This window comes from Mycteria americana, chromosome 1 (assembly GCF_035582795.1).
Source record: "Mycteria americana isolate JAX WOST 10 ecotype Jacksonville Zoo and Gardens chromosome 1, USCA_MyAme_1.0, whole genome shotgun sequence".
NCBI classification, from domain to species: domain Eukaryota; kingdom Metazoa; phylum Chordata; class Aves; order Ciconiiformes; family Ciconiidae; genus Mycteria; species Mycteria americana.
The window spans coordinates 97569560-97592441 of NC_134365.1; the positions used below are offsets into that span (position 1 = coordinate 97569560).

At 47.0% G+C, this 22882-nt stretch overlaps 1 protein-coding gene across 3 annotated transcripts; it reads left to right on the forward strand.

Moving 5' to 3' along the window:
* Positions 1–14057: 14057 nt before the first annotated feature.
* Positions 14058–22530, forward strand: NFKBIZ (NFKB inhibitor zeta). 3 transcript variants are annotated; one of them, XM_075514614.1, is made up of 12 exons: positions 14058–14375; positions 14834–14973; positions 15900–15936; positions 16032–16138; positions 16262–17025; positions 17475–17580; positions 17909–18055; positions 18415–18478; positions 19121–19290; positions 19940–20050; positions 20166–20333; positions 20985–22530. In XM_075514614.1, the coding sequence occupies exons 1-12, from the start codon at positions 14144–14146 to the stop codon at positions 21036–21038; spliced, it is 2100 nt and encodes a 699-aa protein (XP_075370729.1). In that variant the 5' UTR covers positions 14058–14143; the 3' UTR covers positions 21039–22530. The 3 variants fall into 3 exon arrangements, with proteins under 3 accessions (XP_075370729.1, XP_075370737.1, XP_075370747.1); XM_075514622.1 differs by having other exon boundaries at positions 16035–16138; XM_075514632.1 differs by having other exon boundaries at positions 14186–14314.
* The last annotated feature ends 352 nt before the right edge of the window (positions 22531–22882 follow it).

Consider the following 22882-nt stretch of genomic DNA (forward strand, 5'->3'; position numbering starts at 1 on the left):
TTGTTAAAACAAAACCAAAGCATTTATAACCGGAGCAAGGAGCAGTGCACAGGCAGGCTTTCATCCCGTGTCGTGTGCTCTTCAGAGCCTGTGGTGACTCAGAGAGGGTATGTAACTTGCCTGAGATGTCCCAGGTGCTTGGCAGGGAAAGGACTTGAGCCTCACACTGCCAGACAGAGGGACAGGAGGCTCATCAGGGCTGGCAAAGAGCCGAGACCACGTGGTTTCTTATCTGGTTGGAATGGGGCTGCTTGTGCTCATCCCATGGTTTAGTGCCGCATCCCCAATTAGCAAGGTACTACGTGACTTCTAACATTAGCTGTCTTACTTACAATACAGGACCAATGTATCTGAAATTGAGGAAATGTTTTATTATCTCCCTGAATCTAGATATTTAGGTCTTTCCTGAAATACTAATTCACCGCGGTGCTTGTCACCCAGATCTGGTACTCTCACATAAGGTAACCTAGCTTGTATCTGGGCAGTGACTCCCGAAAATCCTGTCCAAATTACTGTGTCCTCCTTCACTGATGGTGTTACTAGCCCCTCGTGGGCATATTCCGTAGCCTTTTCTGGGGTGAAATAAGCAGGTCTGCTTTGTGAATCTGTCACAGTGAACTGCACAGGAGCTTCTCTGCCAGGAATGGGAGAGAGGGATTTTGTGGGAGGATGCTAGAGAATTAAGAGCATGTGAGTTGTTTTGTGTAAGGCCCAGACGCAGAGTGAGCACATCACTAAACCCAAGTGAAAGTACAACATGCCCTCCCCCACATCCTGACTGTGTCAGCTGGCATGGGCTTAATAGATTAGTGAATCCTTAATGAATGTGGCCAGAAGAGGGCTTTGAGGCACTGAAAAAGAGCCTGGGATGACTGTCAAATGAAAAATATAAGCCACAATGTAATAGTCTTGGTGGTGGTTTGTTTTCTAACTCCTGGGTAGTTGTGATTTGAAAACAATAGCACGAACACCACTGGATGAAGCTCTCTTGCTTGGAGTTCATTTTAGAATGAAATTCAGTTGATGACATAGATGTTGATAACTCTTAGGTTGGCTTAAGACTCTCCTTCAGAGGATGATTTTTTCACACTAAATATTCTCTTAAATATGGTGGTTTTTTTTTTTCCTAAGTTACAAAAGGATCCAGAGGAGTAAACTTCACTGGGATAGAACAGTCCATCTCAAGTCACTTCTTCCTGCAATGCGGAAAATTTAGTGGACTGTGTGGTCTGACAGCAAGTCTGTGCTACGGCAGTCAGCGTTCTCTGGTTCAGCCATCCATTAAACATTTTGTCCTGCCCTTCCACTTGCTATTCTCTCCCGTCCCTGGCTAGCTCTGAAAATAGACAAGTGCTTTCCACCCAGGGCCTTCATGCTTGGGGCCTCTATACGAACCTGTTATTTTTTGGTTCAGCTTGATACGGGGCTCTCCCTTTTCACTCTAAATCTCTGCCACAGGTCGTTTGCAATGATCAGGACTGGTTACATGACGAGCACTATTGCAGTGCTACGGCACAGCAGCCCGCTCTGAAGGATCTCACAAAAGAGCTTCCAGGTGGGACGTGCCTGTTGGGTTTCAGCAGGTGAGAGGCATGGCAAAAGTATCTGCAGTGAAAGAACCACGACAAATTCACGGTTCCCCCCCGCCCTGCACTCAGTTCTTTCCACTCCTTCCTGCCCTCTGGTTTTCCCTGGGCCGGGTGAGTCAGGCTTTCCAGTCCCGCCTGCCCTCTTTCTCTGCCTGAATCAGCTTCTCTCAGGGAATTGTCGCTTGCCGCTGGCAAGGCAGCTATTTTTGTCTTTAGCTGTTTCTTCCTTCTAATGGTTTCTTCTCTTTCTGCTCCACCTTTATAATTTTTGCCCTGTGTATTTGTATTATTATTATTTGCTTCCGCTGTGTCTCATTTTTGCCTTTGCTTTGATAAGTAAAAATATTTTAAAAAATTACAGAAAAACGATACTGTCTTAAAAACCCAATGAAAAAATTCAAGAACTCCAGTATCAAGCAGATACTACAATTATTTTACATTGTTGTAAAATGTGTCCAATATATGTGTATCTTCCAAGCCCAACAATTTCATATCCGCTGTTTGAAACGTAGGTTCTCTATGTCAACAGATTTCTTCCTGGTCTTGTCCTGGTTCTTCTGTGCAACAAATACTGCTACAAGTAGATATTTTGGTATCTGACTGAAGTAATGACTTTTCATCCCGCCCCGCCAACTCATCAGCAGTTTGGCCGTGGTGTTGTTACTCTGCCCTTCTGTGCCTCGGTTTGTTTCTTGTCCTATTTGGATTTCCCTTTTCTTTGCAGCAGGGATTGCCTCTGTGCACAGGTGAGCGGTGCCCAGGAGGGGGCTGACCTCTGGTGCATTTACAGCGGGTAACAAGCGTCCCCCATGGCTTCGGCAGCCAGAGCGCCTGATTCAAGAGGCAGTGACACCTGGGGAGAAAGGAGAAGCTGGGTGGGCTGAGTGCTGCTCCAGGTGCTGCTCCTACCGCCCGTGATGTTGGGCCATCCGCACCCCTCTGGGGCTGCAGCCTCCCCTCTTTGCAAAGAGAGTTCTTGGTACCTTGCGAAGGCACCCAGAGGCCTCTCGGGTCGCCGACGGCAGCGCGCTTTGCTCCACGCTTGCTGCGGAGAGAGCAGGGCAAGGGTCTGGCCGGGGCGCTGCCGCTGCCGTGCCGCGCGTTAGACACGACTGAGGGCACTGCAGACAATCAAATAGCAGCCCCGGCTAGAACAAACCGCCCTTATTTCAAAGAAAAGCATTGAGCCCATCAAGATTATCAGCTGAACATGTTCCAGTGATATAATACATCTGCGAACAGGAAGGTGGAGCCCACGCGGCGTTTCCTGCCTGCAGGGGGAAGGTTTCAAAATGATCACCTTTGGGAAGGAGACGTTCTCTCCTACCTCCCTCCTGCAGCTCGCTGAGGCAGGGCGAGGGTGGGGGTGAAGTCTGAGGGGTTTTCGTTTGTTTGTTTTTAACATCTACGTTCCAGTGCCGGAGGCACTGGGGACGCAACGGGCAGGGGGATAAATGGTTCTGTGCTTTTACCGTGTTGGTGCCAGCCGCTGGGAACCGTACGTGTTAACTGTGCTTGGCAAGGGGTGTAGCGAAAAGCACTGAAGCCGGGGGGGTTTGCTCTGAGCAGATTTGGGTGTCCTGTCCTCGCTCGCCACGCGTGATAAGCGTGGTTAATCCTGGCCCGTGCCACTGCTGAAAGGAGAAGGGAGTATGATTCAGATGGATCTGCTCGCCTCGTAGGAAAATCCTGGAAACTTCTTCCATGCTGAAGGTTATCTTATCTACTGGAGCAAGTGACTATTTTAAGTCTGATACATCTGTGACAAAGGGGAGTACTTCCCCCCCCCCCCCCCTTTTTTTTACAGCCGCCCCCTTTTTTCTACAGACCCCCCCCTTTAATCAGGCTTCTGGCTGTATGGGGCTTTCACACTAACTGACACTAGCCTGCATGAAACTCATCCCAACCTTTCTGAGGGCAAAATCCCACTGAAACCCAGGTAGTCACCAAGGGGAGGTGTTTGCCCTGCTCTACCTCCCAAAGGCTGGAGCTGTTTTTTTATCTGTGGGACACTGCATCTCCCTTGCTTCCTATGCGACCGCTACACAGGCACCTACTTGTCCAGGTTACCCTATAGTGCCAAGACAGAAGAGGGCTACAAGACGCAGCTTGACTGCTTGTGGCCATACAGGCAGCACTGCAGGCAGGAGGTGGGCAAGGAGGAGAACCTGACCTTGTCAGGAAAGGAACCCCGCCGCGTTGTACGCTGCAGGTTTCTCTTCACCCCTTTGTTGTACAGCCCTTTTTTCATTGTTCTTGCTGTGAATTTCTCATCAGCATCTTCTAGACCCTTTTTTGGCAGCATTACGCCAGCCTGGGGTTTCCTGCCAGCCTCTTTGGCAGGGGAATGTCCCTGGCAGGGCTTACCCCGCCTGGGAAATTCCACCGCGCAGAAAAAGTCCAGGGAGCCACACTCACACCACCCTCCTCCTCCACCCTGCCGCTTCCTCTCACATGTCATAACATCCCCCCCAGTTAACCAGGGCTGAAAGATAACTGGTGTGCGATATGCTGCAGTAAAAAGAGCCCTGTGGGTACTCAGCCTGGATCTGTAATAAACTTGGGGGTGGGGGTGGGGGGTGTGTTTAGGGTGTCTTTTTTTTTTTAATATATATCTTTTTTCTCTGTGACCAGAAAACCAGAGTAAGCAGGACTTTTGTGAGGGAGGGGAAAAAAAAAGTTTCCTTGCTGCTGCTTCTCTGTTTCATACCGTTAAACCTCAGAGGAACTTTTCAATCATTCACACAGACGTGGCCATAAGGAACGATCAGTTGCCAGTGGGGTGCAAAGAACTGGCTTGTTTTCCGTAGAGCTAATTCTAACTTCACTCCTCCGACATGAAGGTACATTATTATAATTTTATTTTCTTTATTGCTTAAAACCTGTAATTGATTGGAACAATATTGGCTTCTCATTATTTTTTTACTTCTAATAGCCTTGCAAGTGGCTTGTGCTATAATTGTCCGTGCGTGTTTTGGGGTTGGGTACGGAAGAGTGGCTGGCTTTTGGGAAGGTAACGGGTAATAACCAAATGTGAAGAAACCACAATGAATGGTGGGATTTTTGAAAGCCCACAGTGGATCTAGGGGCAAAATACCCCTAAATAGCTTAGCTGTTTTGGGCGCTTCGCTCTGAAACAATCTTCTTTTTCAGGGGAAGACGTAGTAGCTTTACAGAGTTAGGATGGATGGATGGATGGATGGATGGATGGATGGATGGATGGGAAGCTAAGCTCTGAGATCACTGAGTAGAAGAAACATTGTTAGTGGAAGCAGGTGTTTTGTATAATCTTGATTACAGTTTCTTTCCTGGCAGCTCATCAGTAATTTTGGAATAGCAGAGCATCATCGGCATACAAGCCTGCCAGCTTCAACAGGACAGGAGTAAACTGTCATGGTGCAGTGTGAGACAACGCAGGGAAACATATATAAAACTAGGGCTCTGCGCCTACTATCTCGTAATTTAGCAAAAAATCTGTGGGAATGAAAAGAAGTGAGTTTAATGAACTTAAACTTCACTTTAAAATTTGTTGTGCTAAGGGGTTTATTAAACCAAACCATAAACTTCTTTTCATTGCCTGGTGAGGGTTTCCCTGGCTTACCACATGAGGTCAATTACGCAGCACCCCGGTTCATTACGCCTGCCTGTATCTGGCAGGCAGGGAAGGCAGCTCAGCACTAAGCTTCTTGCAGAGGATGAAATGCGGTCTGGATTTTAGACCCCCAAAATCTGGGGGCACGTTTGTGCCACGGTGTCATCGGGGACTTGCGTACGGCTGGGGATGGGTAGCTTGCAAGTACTTTAGATGGAAGCCAGGTATTTTCAGCTGGGGCATTGTGGCTTGCCTGGAGGCACACAGGGGGCAGAGAAAGGGTGATACCCTGGGCTCTCCCTCAGCCAGACTGGGTGACCAGCGGTCAGGGACAAATGTCACCTAGGGACATTGGGAAGAAGGCTATATTTCTGCTCCAAGCAAAACTCCAGTATCAGCTTGATTCCTGAGGCGAGTGATTTCTTTTTGGCCAGTTAGACCTTTTATTACCTTTCTTTACAGCAAGCCATGTGTTTCCTGTTGCATTAAATGGCAGTGAATAGGAGGAGGGTGTGTGTGGGGAGGAAATGCCCTCTGCCTCTGGGGGCTGGGCACTGGCCGAGCCCTGGGCTGCCGGGGCAGCCGAGCAGCCTCAGCCCTGCACCCTGCCCAGCCTACACCAGAGCCCCGCTGCCGCCCTGGGGGCGGTGGTTGGGATATCATCATCATCATCATCATCAACCAGCTGCTGGAAACGGGCTTCCAGCAGCTCTCCTGGGCGCTGGGAAGCTTCCCTTCCCACCCCTGGGCTGCCCGGAGCAGCGGGGTGGCAGGCACAGCCGCATCCCTCCCTTCGGCTCTGCCTTGTGCTGCAGCCCGGATGGCCTGACCTGGCTTTGCTTCTAGCCCCGGGCTTTCCGTGGCAGCAAAGCTCAGTCCTGAGAGTGCTGCTGAGAAACCCCCGTGTGACTTTTCACGTTCGCAGTCACAAGCTCCTGAGACAAAACGTGCAAGGTAGAAACAAGAACCGCCTTTACTCTTGCTTTCTTCTTAAGAAATTGGCAGGAAATTAAAAGGAAACTTAAACATCCATGGGCTAGCTTCTGTGAAGAGCAGCGTCCTGTCAGACAGGATGCGTCTGGCTTCGGTCGGTGTCTTTTCCCAGCTAAGAAGTAGAGGAGGGAGCCAATGCCTGGGAACAGAGCTTTGCACCGTGCCCCACCAAATCAAAGAGTTTATTTCCAACTTTCTTGATGTTTTATGCTAACTCGTGCACGATTTACATATTACTGTAAATTTGTCGTTACTGTCATGGATTTCTTTCTAAATGTGTAGCAACTGGCTGTTAAGTCTGCAGAAGCAAGAAGGAACATGGTACTAGTATTCTTTCCGTGATATTAATATCCTTTATGCAGACATAGGACATCTGTGGTTGAGACTTATGTAGCAGCAAATTCTGACCCATAGATGGAGCGATGTTGTTACAGTTGTCCCAGCACATATTTAACTGAAGAGAAAACCTGCCCTAGTACATGCAAGTCATCCCAGGCACCAGGAAAGTTTTTGTACCACTGCTTGGAAGCAACCTAACATTTTCCCTACCATAATAAAATTTTATTTGGCTGCCTTGGTTTAGGTGCTTTTTTAAATGAGAAAATTTCCTGTTTATTGAATTTTTGTCTGACTAATGGAGGACAGCTCTACTGTTGAGTTTCAGGACTTTCCCAAGGTCAGCCAGCCATGTGTTTTGAAAGCTGGGATTTCTCTAGTGAATGGAAGTCTAAACTGAAGGCATTTAAACTCTATAAACTGGAAAACACAGTGAAATAAGATCAAGATATTAAGACGAGGGCATTCCCTTCAATGATCTTTGCAGCGTTAATACAGTACAAGGGTCTTCTACTGTGGCTATCTTGTCTCTGCCTGGGCTTTCCTGCTCGCCGATCTGCACCCTTGAGCTGATGGTATGCTCGCAGGCTGTGTAGGATTGTGCAAATCGGTGCTGAGGCTGCCTGCAGGTGCTGATCCTACCATGCAACCACAGCATGGGTGATCCGCATGTGTGCTGACACTGTGCCCGGGATTTCTGGACTGGTCAGCCCAGTTAGATCTGCTGTCCAGTAGATGTGACTGGTTTGCCATGTCCAAGAAGTGGGTAAATTTTCAAAATCTGCCTGGACAACATTTCTGAGCGGAAAAACACGTGTTTGGGAAGCCTGGATGTATGGTAACCTTAACCTTAGGTAGGTCACCCGTTACGACACATAAATTGAGAGACTAGGAAAACAGGGTCCTGGGTAGATTGCAGTTCGAAAAATTGTATTTTTCTGGGTTAAAATCTCACTGAGATAAAGCAGTTTTTCCTCCCATTCCTCTACTAAAGAGTTGAGTGGTGATGCTGCACTGGGACAGCTCTGCAGTCCCTGCTAGAAAGTGGTTGCGTTTTACAGGTGGTTGAAGTGGCCCTTGGAGGTCCTTGAAGTGGTTTGTGGAAGGTAGGAAGACTGAAATCCAAGTCCACCTGCTGTGCTTACAGCACAGACTCCTGCATCTGATAGCAGAAAATAAAATTAACGTGGGCTCAGAATAACAGGTTTTGGCGCAGGTTGGTCACCTGAGTTAGGAGGAAAAAGGTCTTCAGCAGGAGTCACAAGGAAACCTGATGCTTACCTCTTCAGACCTACACTGAGACTCCCTAACAGCACTGAGAAACTGCGCTAACTCTCTTTCTAAACTGGAATAGCGTAACAAGGAAAATATTTTGAGGCAAGAACGCGCACTATTTACCTCATCTATGTACACACAGTATCCTTTATAGGTGACGTATGACGTAGCCCTTTGCTATGGGGAAATGGCCTCCTGCTCCTTGTTTACACGCTGTGACATCAGTGGTGCGTGTATTTTTCAGCCATGCATTCCTACTGCAAGGCGCTAATGGACTAATGAGATATGTAAGCTTATGAGAAAACATGACTAACCAGGGCAGTGAGTACGTTGAGAGGAATGTCCATGAACACAAGGTGTATGTACAGGGAAACTTTTCACTTGTACAGAAATCGGATCCACTTAGCCAGCTTTGTAACACTTGCTGGGTTTGGGGTTTCTTTCTGTCTGTACTGATTTCAGCTGCTCATATAAAGCAGCTGAAGTCCTTACACAGTGTGAAAGGATTTACTTAGGAGCAACCCAACTTTTTTGTTTTTTTTTTTTTTTTTTAATATCAAACAGCCTGGGAGAAAAAAAGCAGAATTGAGGGCATTCTTCAGATCAAAGGAGCAAGCCCTAAAAGACATATGTTAAATAAATAGTCTGAGTTTTCCTTTAATATGAAGAATTATACATGCCCCCTTTTGAAGTTCAGGCTAATCCCAGAATGTCAGTCTTGGAGACCAACGTCCAGGAAAAATGTAGCAATACAAGTATAGCAAAGAGGGAAGAAACACTGACTCCTCTGTACTGGCTTTTAGAGCAAAACCGTGTCATGGACCATTTCCAGCCTGCTGACGTGTGCTCTCCTAAACCGTTAAAGCAAACACAGGTATTGATCCTGAACAGTCTCTAGGAGTGGCATAATTACTAAGCTTTTACCTCCGGTTTTCTCGATGCTATTCTAAAAGCAAACCGAGCATTATGCTGGATGGCTTGGGGTTTGCGTGCGGCGTGGAAATGCTGCTGGAGCACAGAGGTGTGGCGGTGGTGTTCGCACACCTCGGCCCGGTCTGCAGTAGGAGGCTAATTACACCCATCGGAGAATAAGGAACATTTGACATCCATACAGCAAATATTCACTTGCATTAAGCAACTGCATTGTAAACTACCATTTTTATTTCCAGTTTAAGAAACACCACAAAGGTTATACTGCTCCAGAAATGTGTTGCAAAACCAAGTTCTTGTTAGTAGTAGTTTGTGCTCTGCCGCTTTACCTAGAGGCTGACCCTTGTCCCGCGCTGCTGCTTAGGAGGTGGATCGAAGAGAGATGTTTATTCTGCTCCCGTACCCGCTGAACTATGGGCTGCTCCGGCAGCTGGCATGTTCCTCACTCGCGGTTAGGAGGGACCGAGTGCCTGGCAGAGTGACTACGTGCTGCTCTACAGGGAAGGCAGAGCTCCACTTTCTGGGCTTGATTTATTTGTGTGTTTATTTATTTGAAGCCTACATCCCCTATAGCATTCACCCCAGTACGTGCCCCGGGGACCGAGCAGTGCAGGCACACTGCTGCTGTAAAGGCTAGCCCTTTCCTTGCAGCTGACCGGCCACATCCATACAGCGTTAACAACCCTTTCTCAGCCTTGGTCTCTTCTGAGCCCTATGTGGCCTCCCCGGTACGAATCTTCTGTTCGTTTGGTTTTTTTTTTTCTTTTCAACTGTTGCATGTGTTACTTGGAGCTACAGCTTCAAGGGGCTTTTCTGAGGGGAAAGAGGAGGTAGGATGCCTTTTTGGAGAGTAAGATAACACAGAGGCAGACAACTTGCTCATGCTGTCTCTAGGGAGCAGCCCTAGAGCAAACCGTGCCCAGGCTTCACCCAAAGGGGCTAGTTTCTCTCGCCAGAGATCCCAGAATTGAGCTCACATAAGAGCACTATTACCAATCCTGGGATTAGGGCGTGAGGGAAAACTGTGGGGCCACATCGTTTGACCATATAGAGGTAGGGACTAGTTACATCAGGGGTTAGATCCGCAGTGATCGCTTACACACAAAGCTATAGGGGATGGCATAAGGTGTTGGGAGGACGTCTTTGCAAGCAGGGATGGCATAAGGTGTTGGGAGGACGTCTTTGCAAGCAGGGATGGCATAAGGTGTTGGGAGGACGTCTTTGCAAGCACACACAAATCTCTGCCCAAGCTTTGCAGCCCGGATTTTTCCGAGCTGAGAGTCCTCAACACATCTGCCTGGTACCCCCCCGCTCCCTTGCACTGAGTGTGGGCTTTGCCGCGCTGATCACAGGCAGTTCTGCTGGAGGTTTCCTTTTAGCTGCCTTGCTGCCACTCCGCAGGGCAGCCCAGAAGTCCCCTGCCCAGAAGTCCTCTGCCTGGCGGCATTGCAGCTCAGACTGCAAAGCTCGTGTCAGAAAGGATAAACCAGAGGTGGCTGAAAGCTGGGCAGCAAAATTTCTCCCTCGGTCTGAATTTGTGTTATCGCTATTGAAATGCTGTTCCTCGGTATGGGGGCCCAGATATGAGAGAAAATCTCGTGGTTACAATTAAAAAGGGTGTTGAAAACATGGAAGTCTGCTTTAACAGAAAAAAACCCAAACACTGAGCAGGCTTCTTGATTTTGCTTCGACTTAGGGCAGTGGCTGAGCTGTTTCTGTGTAACAAGGACACAGTTACTGGAGGCCTAATGCAGAGGGTAGCCCAGCACAGCAGGTCCAGGGCATCTTTTCTCTGTGCTGGCTCTGATTAGGATAGCAAAAGGGAGCTATATGGCTGTGATTAGCCTAGGGGTTCAGTTGGTGGTGAAAGTCCAAGGTGTTGGCTTCCAACCTCTCTGACTTTTGCAATGAGACCCCTACCCAGCAAGTGCAAGCTTTGAGACAACAGGATTTTTTTTTGTTCTTAACTGCGTTTTCAGATCCCTTCAAAGTAGCTCGAAGGTGTGCACAAGTCGCACACTCAAAAGCAGTGATCAAAGCTGTTTCAGTGATCAAGTATATCGGTATAACCTAAACCAAGGCTGATTAGCTTTAATTCCACAATACTTGTCCAGGCTGTGTTCTGAAGAGAGGGAAGGAGCAGAGTTTTTGGAAACAAATGCATTTTGTTTCTTATTTTTGCAGTGGTCTGAGATACCAAGATCAGCACATCTCACTATTTCCGGATGTCTATGAGAAAGGTTTCGGGCCAAATGCTGCTAATACTGGCCGCTAGTTGGCATTATTGATGCATCCCAGTAAATGGAGGTGGTGCAATAAAAACCTGGGAGGCCAGTGCTGGGGGAGCTGAGGCATCCTGCTCCGCGCTCGCCTCGCAGCCTTCTCCAGCTCTGGAGGTTGATGGGTTTCGCTGCGCTACAGCCCGGCCAGAGCAAGCTGAAACCACCTGGACGCCGCAGCCCTGCAACCCCTTCCCAGCTGACCCCCCTTTTCCCCAGCTTGCCGCTGTCCGTGCGGGCTGCGCCAGGTTTCCCGTCAGGTGAAGAGGTGACGAGCGCTTGTGGTCACCACCCTGCCCAGGAGGAACTTTCTCAGGCTGAAGATGCCTCACGGGGTTTGGGTCACCACAGATGTTACGTAGTGTTTGGGCTAAAAAACAGATGCTCAAGGTCTGCAGCATTAATAATTACAATTTGTAGATGTAGCAATAATCTACCAGTAACATGTATGGAAGCACTTTGAGAGTAGAAGGCTGCTGGGAACCAGCTCATCTTGTGCAACCGATGGGTGTGTGTATTTTTGAAAGAGCCTTTTGTTACAGAGCTCGGTGGAATTAGACTTGTCTTAATCTGCTTTGACTGGGAGTAGATTTATGCCAGAAGACCTGACAAATAAGATGTTGCTGATGAAACAAGTATGAATTGAGGTATCAGAGTGTTGCCCGAAGTGGATTTTACTTGGTAAGATGAGAGCAAGTCAGCAATTCAGCCTTCAGTAGAGTAGAAACTTTGGAACAGATGAGAAAAAGAAATTCCACACCCTCTTCAAGACAAAAAGCTCATTAAGTTGTTTTATAGAATAGTTTTCATTCATACACAGAGACTAATCTTCAGTCAAATCCATTCCAAAATAATTACTGAATAGCAAGGATAAAGGTGCTGTCTGTCCCTGCCTGCGTGCGGTTTAGGGACCTCCCGTGACACGGTAGGACTACAATGAGAGAAATCCACTTTTGGTTTGAAATCTACTTTTAATCGTGACGTTTTTAAGGGAATTACAGACAACTATGGTGCCAAATCTAATATTCTGGATTATAGACTTCTCAGATTCATGCTACCGTTTGCATGTTAAAAGACAAGATCCATTTGCTGCCGTAGTTGGAGACCCTCCTGGCTAGATTAAAACGACTCGCTTTCCTGGCTACCTGGCAGGGATGTGAATGCAAAGATTGATCAGTCGGATCTGCTTTCGGAAAGCTGGGTTGCAGGTCCTCCCATCAGCCACCGAGCGTGCAAAGAGCGTTCGGGGGCTAGAGGATCTCTGAGCAGCAAGTGCTTTTCCACAGGGAAACATTTAAAGTGTCTACCTAAGGCTAAGGTATCGTAACTGAGATCTAACGCTTGAAGAACAACAGGGAACCATCTCCTTGCATGTTTAAAACATACGGCCTGATTTCACAAATCCTCACTTGCATGAAGGTGTTCATTGAAATCAGTGAGAACACGTGCTTGGGAGATAGCTGCTGATTAGGGAGCAAGCGAATTTTTACCTTTATTAGATGATGCTATTTCTGGTACTACTTGGCGTCTGATTTCATTTTATGGGTTATGTTTGCAAATTTTACTGTGACTGCATAAATTCAATCTACAGCATAAAACAACAGTCTTTGGAATAGAAAACTGCCTAGCTAATTCACAGTGAAACCCTTCCTTCACCCGGCAGCGAAAGAAATATTTGAATAATATAAAGTAATTCCCTCCTGCCTCCTCATGGGCTGATGAATATAATTTTGTGTTGCACTTGTCCCATGTTTTTTAATACAATTAAAACGTGTATAATAATCTAAATTATAGACCTCCAATTTGCATAATATACTTTAGAAATACCTTGCTGTTTTACTACATAATTTTTGGGGCAGCCGCGGTGCTAAAAATATCTTAATCACAACCTCACGTGGACAAAAGTGCACGCTCGTATTGTGGAAGGTGGTGAGCTCAGTGGAAACGAGGAAAGCAGAAATATTTGTTTGAAAAGTAGAAATCTGAGAAGTCTCCCCTGTGAATATTGGTAATAACTCAGTAGTGTTGTTAACAGTAATCTCAGGAGCACGGTTTCGCCCACTTTTTGTTTCGGCATTGTATTGCTTACCTGCTTCTCCCTGCCGGCCTCGACCGAGAGGCTTTGCCACCGCAGTATGGTGCAACCTAAAACCAAAATAATTTATGTGTCTGCCTCCTGCCTACTACATGCTCCGATAACAGAGGAAAAGAGATGACTCATGTCTGTTGTGAGTAACTGCTCATGTTCCCCTTCTCTCTGGATGCTGCCCACTTGGTGCACATGACCAAAAAATCCCTGAACTCCCAAGCCCGCGTTCCCGGAGCCGAGGCCTGGCAGGAGTGGGGTGAACGCTCCCATGCCGTCGCACTTGGGGCGAGGGGAACATGTGGTCGGGGATGCGAGCTTGCATCAGCAGCGATGGGAGGCCGAGGGCAATGCTCGTGGTTTCCATCTCCGCAGCTGCACAAGAGGGTGGAAATTTGGGGTGGCGTGCGTCGTCAGCGGGGGCTGCAAAAGCCGCGGGAGGCCTCCAGGGGCAACCTTGGAGGACAGGGTGCGAGGTGGTGTCCATGCCCATCATCCCTATTGTCCCCATCCCACCCCATCCCCATCATCCCCATTGTCCCCATCATCCCCACCCCATCCCCATCATCCCTATTGTCCCCATCATCCCCACCCCAGCCCCAGCCCCAGCCCCATCATTGTCCCCATCATCACCATCCCACCCCAGCCCCATCATCGTCCCCATCATCCCCGCCCCGGCGGGGATCCTCGCTCCCGGGGGCGGTGGGGCGCCGGGCGGGGCGGGGCGAGCCCCGAGCCCCGCCCTCTTCGCCCCTCCCTCTTCGCCTCGCCCCGCCCCGCCCCGGGCGCGGCCACCTCCCACCGCCCTTACGGGAAGCGCGGCCCGCCCCGCTGCGGCCCCGGCCCCGCCCCGCTGCGGCCCCGGCCCCGCCCCGCTGCGGCCCCGGCCCCGCCCCGCTGCGGCCCCGCCCCCTCGGGGGGCGGAGCCGCTATAAGCGCCTCCGCCGGCGCTGCCGCCCCCACTCGCAGCCGCGCCGCCCGCCCAGCCCTGGCCGTGCCCGCGCCCGCTCCGCCGCCCGCCGCCCTCCTGCGCCGCCGCCGCCCGCCGCCCCGCGGCACCGCCATGATCGTGGAGAGCAGCCGGGACGCGGCGCCCGATGGCGGCGACGGCGGCGCGCTCAGCAGCCCCATCAACCTCGCCTACTTCTACGGGGCCTCTCCCCACTCCAGCGAGGGCAGCTGCTCGCCGGCGCACTCCGCCCCGGGCTCGCCGGGCTCCGACTCGGACCTCTCGGTGAGCAGCCGCGGCGGCGGCCGGAGGGACCCCCGGGGCGGCGCCCGCCCCGCGCTGCAAGGTACGGCGTGCCCCGGCGGCGGTCCCGGCCCCCTGCGCCCGGGGGAGGGGCGGCGGGGGAGGGCGCGAAGCCGCGGTTCCCGCTCCGGCCCCGCCGGGCGAGCCGCCGCGGAGGCCGGTCGCGGACCCTTTTGGGCTTGGAACCCCCCGGAGCGGTGAAAGGCGGAAGCTCGGCGTCGGGCAGGAGCGTTTCGCCGGCGCAGCGTGCCCCGCGCCGGGGTATTTCCAGCCTTGCGGGAGCGGGCGGGGGTTCCCCGGGTGAGGAGGCAGCGGCGGGAGCCGCCGCCCGGGAGGTGGCGGAGGGGTGCGGGACGGCCTCGCCTCGGCTCTCCTCCGCGAAAGCGGGGATTTAGGTGGTTTTCCGCCAGCGTCCCCGTTTTGACTGAGTTTTTCTTTGTTTTTTGTAGCGGGAACGGAGTCAGTGGCTTAAATTCGGGTTTTGTTTTCGTGTCTCAACAGTTGAACAACACATGGCGGGGGGAAAGCAGCACAGAGGACCTTTCCAGGGCGTCCGTGTGAAGAACTCGGTGAAGGAGCTCCTGCTGCACTTCAGGAGCAGCAAACAGATGTCCTCGGGCTCCGCCACGGAGGAGGGCAAGGTAACCAGCATTTTTCGGCACTGACATAATTGCTTTTAATGGTTACTGAAGTTGGTGTAAAAAAAAAAAAAAAAAAAAAAAAGGCATGCGATAACGCTAGAAACGAGCTTGCTTTATCTGATGTGGACGGAGTCAGTGTTTTTCCTTTACAATACGTAATGGAAGAACAGAGCTGGGAAGAAATTAGTGAGAAGGTTTACTAATGTGGGAGAAGGTGGCGCTTAAAAACGTTCTTAATAAGCTTTATTTTCTAAACGGGGTTTGGATAAAGATACGTTTGTGTTCTGAAACCACAGAAACTCCTTGTGAACTCGAATGAGGTCATTCAGTGTAAGAGTTAGGGAGTCCGCTCAGCAGAGAATTGTTTGTCGTGCTATTGCGCTCCTCTGTGTGGAGCCCACGGTATAAAGGCAGACCCCTTCAGTCTGAAAAGATAGAAATAGAAAAAAAATAGAAGATGTTCTGGGAAGATTAAAGGAGATTTTGTCTTTTTAGAATAGTCTTTCTGAGCGCGTGTTTGCAAGCTTTCTAGATAAGTGTTGTCACAGGAAAATTTTTCCATGGCATTGAAGAAATACAAAATTGGCTGGCTCGTGGGTTTTTTTTTGTTTTTGTTTTTTTAAATCCTCAGACCTCAGTAAGGAACAGTGTCTTTCTCTAAATTTTGAGTTTTGTGGTATTGTAACAAATAGCTTAAAAAGCCTTAAGAAAAAATGGTGGTTTTCATTTAAGTTCCATAAAAGTATTCCCATTTTCTAACCTTAATTAAAAGCAATTAAATTAGGGTTAGACAATCATGTACTAGAATTATTCAAAGGTATATTCTATGTTTATAGAAGCAAGTCTCTGCTTCTTTCTTCTTGGTTTTGTGTTTTCTTTCCTGAAATAACATTATACTAATGGAATAATTGGATTTTTCTCAAAAGGCACAAGGAGGATTGGTGAACTATGACCAGTACACAGGTAAAACCCCTTTCTTTAAATACCCTGCAATAAGATTTTAAAAGTTGATTGTAAGAGTAACTTCCAAATGGATTCTAAATTCATTTTCTCTTCAGCAGAGCTGAAGAATGTACTAGGTCACAGTGGCAAAAGAAAGGCTCCTGAGCTCCTTTCTGATGGACCTTCTTTCAAACGCCAAGCTAATGTTCACCCACACCTCCTGGTAAGTAACTTTTTCTGCGCCTTTATTTTTCAGTTTGCTTTGCATAATCAGAAACTGCCAGATACAGTAATACCTCTTAACTTTCTGGGCCTTGTTTTGATTTTTCTTCCTTTTTCCTGACAGACGCCACCCCAGACACCAACTTCTATGGATAACATGGAGGAGATTCATAAAAACGATCCAAAGCACGACAACAATTCTGATCTGCTTCAGAACATTATAAACATCAAGAACGAGGCGAGCCCTGTTTCTCTGAGCACGGTGCAGGTTAGCTGGTTGCACACTGTCTCCAGTCACAGCTCGCCTGGTGAGCAGTACCAGGACAGCCCGGGAACACAGGCTTTCTCCCCGTCCCAGAAGTACCAAGCCTTCCAAGATCACACCTCTCAGCATATGCTTGACCCACCGCAGCATTACCAGTTCCCTCCCTCCCAGAACCAGGATTTGTCACAGAGCTATCCTTCGGATGCCTCCCTGGAGTACAGGCCGTTTGCTGCCAATGACCAGTCTCCTGGCTACCAGCAGAATACCTTCGAGAGCCACGAACTGCAGTACTGCCCATCGCAGAGCTTCTCCTCCCTCTTGAATGACTCTGAAGGCTCAGAGGGCATCTCTGCTCCCCTCCAGCCTCTGGCCAGTGCCCACCCGCAGGCTGATGTTGCCCCCCATGCTCCGAACTTCAGCTTGCTTTCCAATAACATCTGTGGTAGTCTGGAGCGCAGTGTCTCTCTGGCTACTTTGAATGTGTCTCTACCTGAGCAAAACATCGCCAGAAGCACGACGCAGCTGGGCAAGTCATTTTTTCAATGGCAAGTGGAGCAGGAGGAAAACAAACTGGCTAACATCTCTCAAGACCAGTTCCTTGCGAAAGACTCGGATGGAGACACGTGAGTGCTGTTTGTCTCGGTGTTTCTGATGTGGAAGGCTGCCGAATGTTTCTGTTTGCGCTTTGGTGGACCACGGGGTTGTAATGGAAGCAGTTCATTAGCAGTGTTTGTGCCATGAGTGCAGTAGTTTGGCTAATCAAGTGAAATGCGTGGTCTTGCTGATGGGCTGCAATGCACAGAGTTGCAGCGCACTGAGTAGATAAGGTGTTTGTATTGTCTAATTTCAGGTACTTATTGTTAGACTTTTATCTAGTAAATGGGGAGAAAAAGATCCTAATTTAGATGCTTTAAATTGCCCTGGGAAGAAGGTACCTGTGTTCCTGTCTTAGTCACCCAGAGGAGGTCTGAAGTTGGCATTGTAACACTGGCTCCCGTATGTTTGGATCTCTGTAATGACTTGAGCCCGGGTTTGTATGGTGGTGTAACTCTGTTTCCCCTCTTCCCCGCAGCTTCCTTCACATTGCAGTTGCCCAGGGCCGACGAGCTCTCTCCTATGTTCTTGCGAGGAAGATGGCTGCCCTGCACATGCTGGATATTAAAGAGCACAATGGCCAGGTGAGGTTCTCAAAATCTTTGCACCTGCTTTGTGCACCTGAGTGCTTCTGCATGTCTGGACCTTGAGGAAGATGTGGTGAAATGCTTATTTAATATTAACCCCGAGATTTAGCCTGAATACTAATATTAACCTTGAGCTATTAATATTTCTTGGGATCACCTTGAGCTGGTAAAACTATGTGCTCTGCTTCATTTGCCCTGGCTTCCTGGTATTCATAATCGCTGCTTAAATAATACCAGGTAGCTAGGCTTTTTATTTGTTTTAGTTGCTCTTTCCTGTTAGAGATCAGATGACTAATAGTTTAAATTTTCTTCTCGATGTTTGCAGAGTGCTTTCCAGGTTGCTGTGGCTGCCAATCAGCATCTCATTGTGCAGGACTTGGTTAGCTTGGGGGCTCAAGTCAACACCACAGATTGCTGGGGTAGAACACCGTTGCATGTTTGTGCTGAGAAGGGGCATGCCCAGGTCCTTCAGGTAAGAACCAGGCAGGCGTAGCTCTGCCCTGGCTGTTAACGCTTATACTTCGTATTAGTTGTCTTGGGAAACTCTGAAAACACCACTCCTTTCTTTATCTTTCTCTCTGTGTAGCCTTGTGAGAATGTCTCGGGGCTCTACAGTAATGGCTTAAAGTGAGACTGAATTTCACGTTAAGGTTCTCGGCAATGTTTTAGAGTAATTTGGTGGAATCCTCTAGTCTACAAAAACAATAAATAAGTCTCCTCTTAATGCTATTATTTATTGCAACTTCGTTGCAGTTAGACTGTATACAAGCTTGAGGAAGCAATATGTGGTTTGGATAAGACCTAAATGCATACCTGTTCCCACTTTTGTAGGCAATCCAAAAGGGAGCCATGGGAAGCAATCAGTATGTGGACCTTGAGGCAACAAACTATGATGGTGAGTAGTTGAGTTTATAATTTACAGAGTTACTGGATGCTACAGTGTTTTATGGCTGCTGATGTGAATTGTTATCCTGGGTTGAGAAGCAATAAAATGGAGTATATCTTTGCCAGGTTGAAATTTACAATTACAATTGAAATTACATTACAGTTGGCATATCTGTCAGATAAAAACATGGTTAGTCTGTGCCTGTCAGGACCTCTTCCCTCTTACATGCGATTGCCGTGTTTGGCATGGAGAGTGTAGGTGGTAATAGGCTGTTGTTAAAAACGTGTGAGTGCCAGCGATACGTTGGTGGATACAGAAGCCAGAATCTCTGACACCAGAGAGCTGTTTTAATTGAACCACTTCCCATATAATAGCTCTTTCTAAAGTACATTTTGTAAAAAAAATATATCAGAAATTGATTCTTTTATTACCTGCTGGTTGAGAGCTCACAGTAGGTTGCTACTTAACTCCTCTGGCGATAGACAACCCAAATCCCGAGCCATTCAAGAGCAATCCCTGTCACAAATGTGGAACCATCCCTGAGCTTGACAGGGAGAGAAGCTCCTTTATCCATCCTTCAAACCAAGCAGCCAGTCAATACTTCTGTATTGCATTTGTTCATTAATGATGATTTTTTTTTTTAATGTTAAGGTTTGACAGCATTGCACTGTGCTGTTCTGGCCCATAATGCTGTGCTGCATGAACTGCAAAACAGTCAGCCACCTCACTCCCCTGAGGTGCAGGAGCTTCTGCTGAGAAACAAGAGCCTGGTAGAAACCATCAAGACTCTAATACAAATGGGAGCCTCTGTTGAAGCAAAAGTAAGTATAGTGGCTTTGTCTGAAGTGCCTGATCCAGAGAGAATGTGGAAGCAGAACATGTCCCTTTCTCCCATGCCACATCTTAGCTTTATTACAAAGGAAGTAGACTAATTTGAAAGCCTTCCCTACAGCTTAATTTACCCAAGTGGAATGAGAATGTTGCATTTATTCAGAACAAGGTATTATCAGTGCAAATGAACCACGGGGAAGGAGGGAGATGACACTCTAATTTCTGGGTTAAGAATGATGCTATGCTGGCTGCAGCTGGTTGTGTCTTAAAAGTAAGAATATGTTTGGAGCACTCTGAGGTATCTGTAGGAATAGGGTGCTGATGATACCTTGTTCTTGAACTGCAAATTTTAATTAAAAACTGCTTCCCTGTCCAGTTTAGGTCTGTGGTAGGGCAGATCATTACTTGGTATAACATTTGATATTTTGGCTATGTAAGCTTACTGCCAAATGAGATCTGGTCCATTGTTCATTAGATATTCATACTAAAATTTATATTCAGATTGACTTTCAGTGAACTGTAGTGCAAATGTTTGTTCAACTCTGTGCAGTTACGCTGCTTTCTGTTTTATTTATTGGCATGTTCACCCTGGATAGGTGAAGCACCTTCAGGGAAGACTAACAGTTTCTTTCTTGATAGGATCGCAAAAGTGGTCGCTCAGCTTTACATTTGGCAGCAGAAGAAGCAAACCTGGAGCTCATTCGTCTCTTTTTGGAGCTGCCCAACTGTCTCTCTTTTGTTAATGCAAAGGTATGATTTTTCTGGAATGCAGGTATAATCTGGGATGTGCACATGTGTGGCACTGTGAGTGTCCTGAGACTCGTGCTCCTGCCTTTCCTTCATGGAGTTACTTTGTCTTCTCCAGGCTTACAATGGCAACACAGCACTCCATGTGGCTGCCAGCCTGCAGTATCGAGTGAGTCAGTTGGATGCTGTGCGCCTGCTAATGCGTAAGGGAGCTGATCCAAGTGCCAGAAACTTGGAGAATGAGCAGCCAGTTCATCTGGTTCCTGATGGCCTTGTAGGAGAACAGGTAAAAAAACCAAACAACCCTCTCCTCTGCTCCCATCTGTCCTGATCTACACAAAAGCCTTATTCATCTCCAGAAATTTCTTTTGGGTTTTGAGTTGCAGCTTTTAAGGAAAAGATTTAGCAAATGCCGTTTTATTTAGGGATCTCTGGTTTTAATGTCAGGATCAGGCAGAATATACAAAGACCTGAAATTATAGGTTTCACTTGAAGCTTTTATTCTTTCCATCTCAAAAGCTTTTTCCTGTCAAGCTAGTTTTTTTTTTTCTTTGTAACCTTGCAACATACTGGAGGTAATATCTCTTCTCTTGTTCATCTTGGTATGGCCTGACATCATGCTTTTGTTGCTCGTCATAATTTGTAATGGCAGTTCTTAGGCCTGAATAACAGATGAAGAAAATCCCTTTTCCTAGGAGCTATACAAACACATGATGGAAAAAGGTGACTCTTGACCTAAGAAGCTATAACTTCAGCTGAGGAATTCTGTTGCCTTTCATTGGTTCAAATGCTGTAAAATTGGGTCAGTTTGGTGTAACTGAACTCAGAACTCAGGCTCAGATAAATGAGGAATGCAGAAACTGGGTCTAGGGGGTTTTTCAGATTGACTCACTGTAGGATGATGAATACTAATGTTTTGTCTTTTTCTCTTCTCCAGATAAGACGTATCCTAAAAGGGAAGGCGATTCAGCAGAGAGTGTCGCCATTTTAAGCTCCATGTTTCTTGGAGTTCAGCAACTCACACTCACTGTCAGTCAGGCAGTCCTAATGTATCTGTAAATAGACCATTTGCCCAGTGTGGGCAAATGTTAGTTGTTTCTATGAAACAAAAGTATTTTGTTCACTATCATATAGTGGGTTATATAAGAGTAAAAAAAAAAAAAACCAAAACCAAAAGCCAACAATCAAATTCCTCTGAGGAAATGGGAATGTTTCATTCCCAAGTACGTGGAACATTTGCCTGGATACTTGGATTTTATAGCTACGGCAAGACTGATTTTATTTAAACAGCCATACAGATAACTTCTGGACAAGGACAATTCTACAGGAAACATTTTTATTTAGAGAGGGCTGATAACATGTCAACATTGCAGAGTTTTTTTTTGTTGTGTTTTTAATAACACTTAAATATTAAGTGCAAGATAAGTATTTTTGAAATTGAACATTTATTTATGTAACTTTGTAGCTTTCTTCCAGTATCTTGTGCGGGATTGTATATAGTCACTGGCATTATTGTACAGCTGTATAGTTCTAAGAATCTATTGATTGCTTGGGGAATGAACTGAAGAAACAAGTTCCTTGATCTTGAACTTGCAAATTGCATATAGAATTTTAATACTATACTGGTGCAAATCAGGTAAATTTTGTTGTTTTGAAAGACTGAAGACCAAAAGTACAGTTAAGAGAGACTGTCCATAGCACTGATTTGTGCATGCTTTTGGAGTTGTTAATAAAACATGAAAAGCCATGATTCTTCAGGGGACTGTATCAATTTTTCTCATACCCAGTAGAGGTTTTTCTTTTGATGGGACAATAGATTGAGGGAGAAAGATCATGACTTTCATAGTGTATATAACTTTGTTGTACTTTCAGGAATATGATCCTGATTCAGTGAAAGTATTTGGCATGTACTTAACTGTTGATGCATGCTGGAATCTCTCCATGTTAATTATAATACTTCAATATGTGTAAGCCCCACTAGTGTCAGTAGGACTTAAGCACATGCATAAGTAGTTTGCTGAATTGGGCTCTAGTTAATTCTAGAGACTTAGTGTTTTTCACCTCCTAAACAGAGTTAGTCCATTTATGGTTTTACCTTATAGGTATAGTGGTTAGCCAAGTAATATCTGAAGTTAACATTTTTCTATTTTTTAATTATGGGTATTAATGCAAAATGTATACTAATGATGCTGTATACTTGTGTTCTGTTGGAGAAAACGTCCTCCTCCTATCACTTTCTGAACGATCCATGCTGGGCTATAATCCAGTAATATGTTCTCTGTTTGGTCTTTGCTCTTAAACTGTTTTTGCATCACACGCAATTCTCTGCCATAACTGTTTAATTAGTCTGATTGTGCTGTTTTGACAAAGTATGTCTTGTAGACAAGCTTAAGTGAAAAAAATCTGGTATGTGGAGGCCTAGTTGTGATGTGTTTCTTGAAGGGTCTCATGTAACTTGTGTTTGAATAAAACATGCTAATTAAATTTTGGTGGTTACTGTCTGTGATACAAATAATGTATGATGAAATCAAGCTTGATAAAACTGATTTAGCATGGTAATACTGTGACACTGCTGAAGGTCTATCTGTTAAGGATGAAATGAAGTCTTTCCATCCCACTGTTTATGCTTTCTCTTGTTTGATGCGGGTTTTGAAACTGGTGCTTGGGTGTGTTGGGTCATGCACCATGCAGTTGTATTGCCTGTCTATTTAGTAGATGTGCCCCAAATAGAGTTAAGAGTCACCAGCTTGTCCAAATTGCAGGCTGTTACCTGAATGCTTGTCCTGTACATGAAAGAATGACAGCAGGTCTGACAATGTCATGTTTTCCCCATGA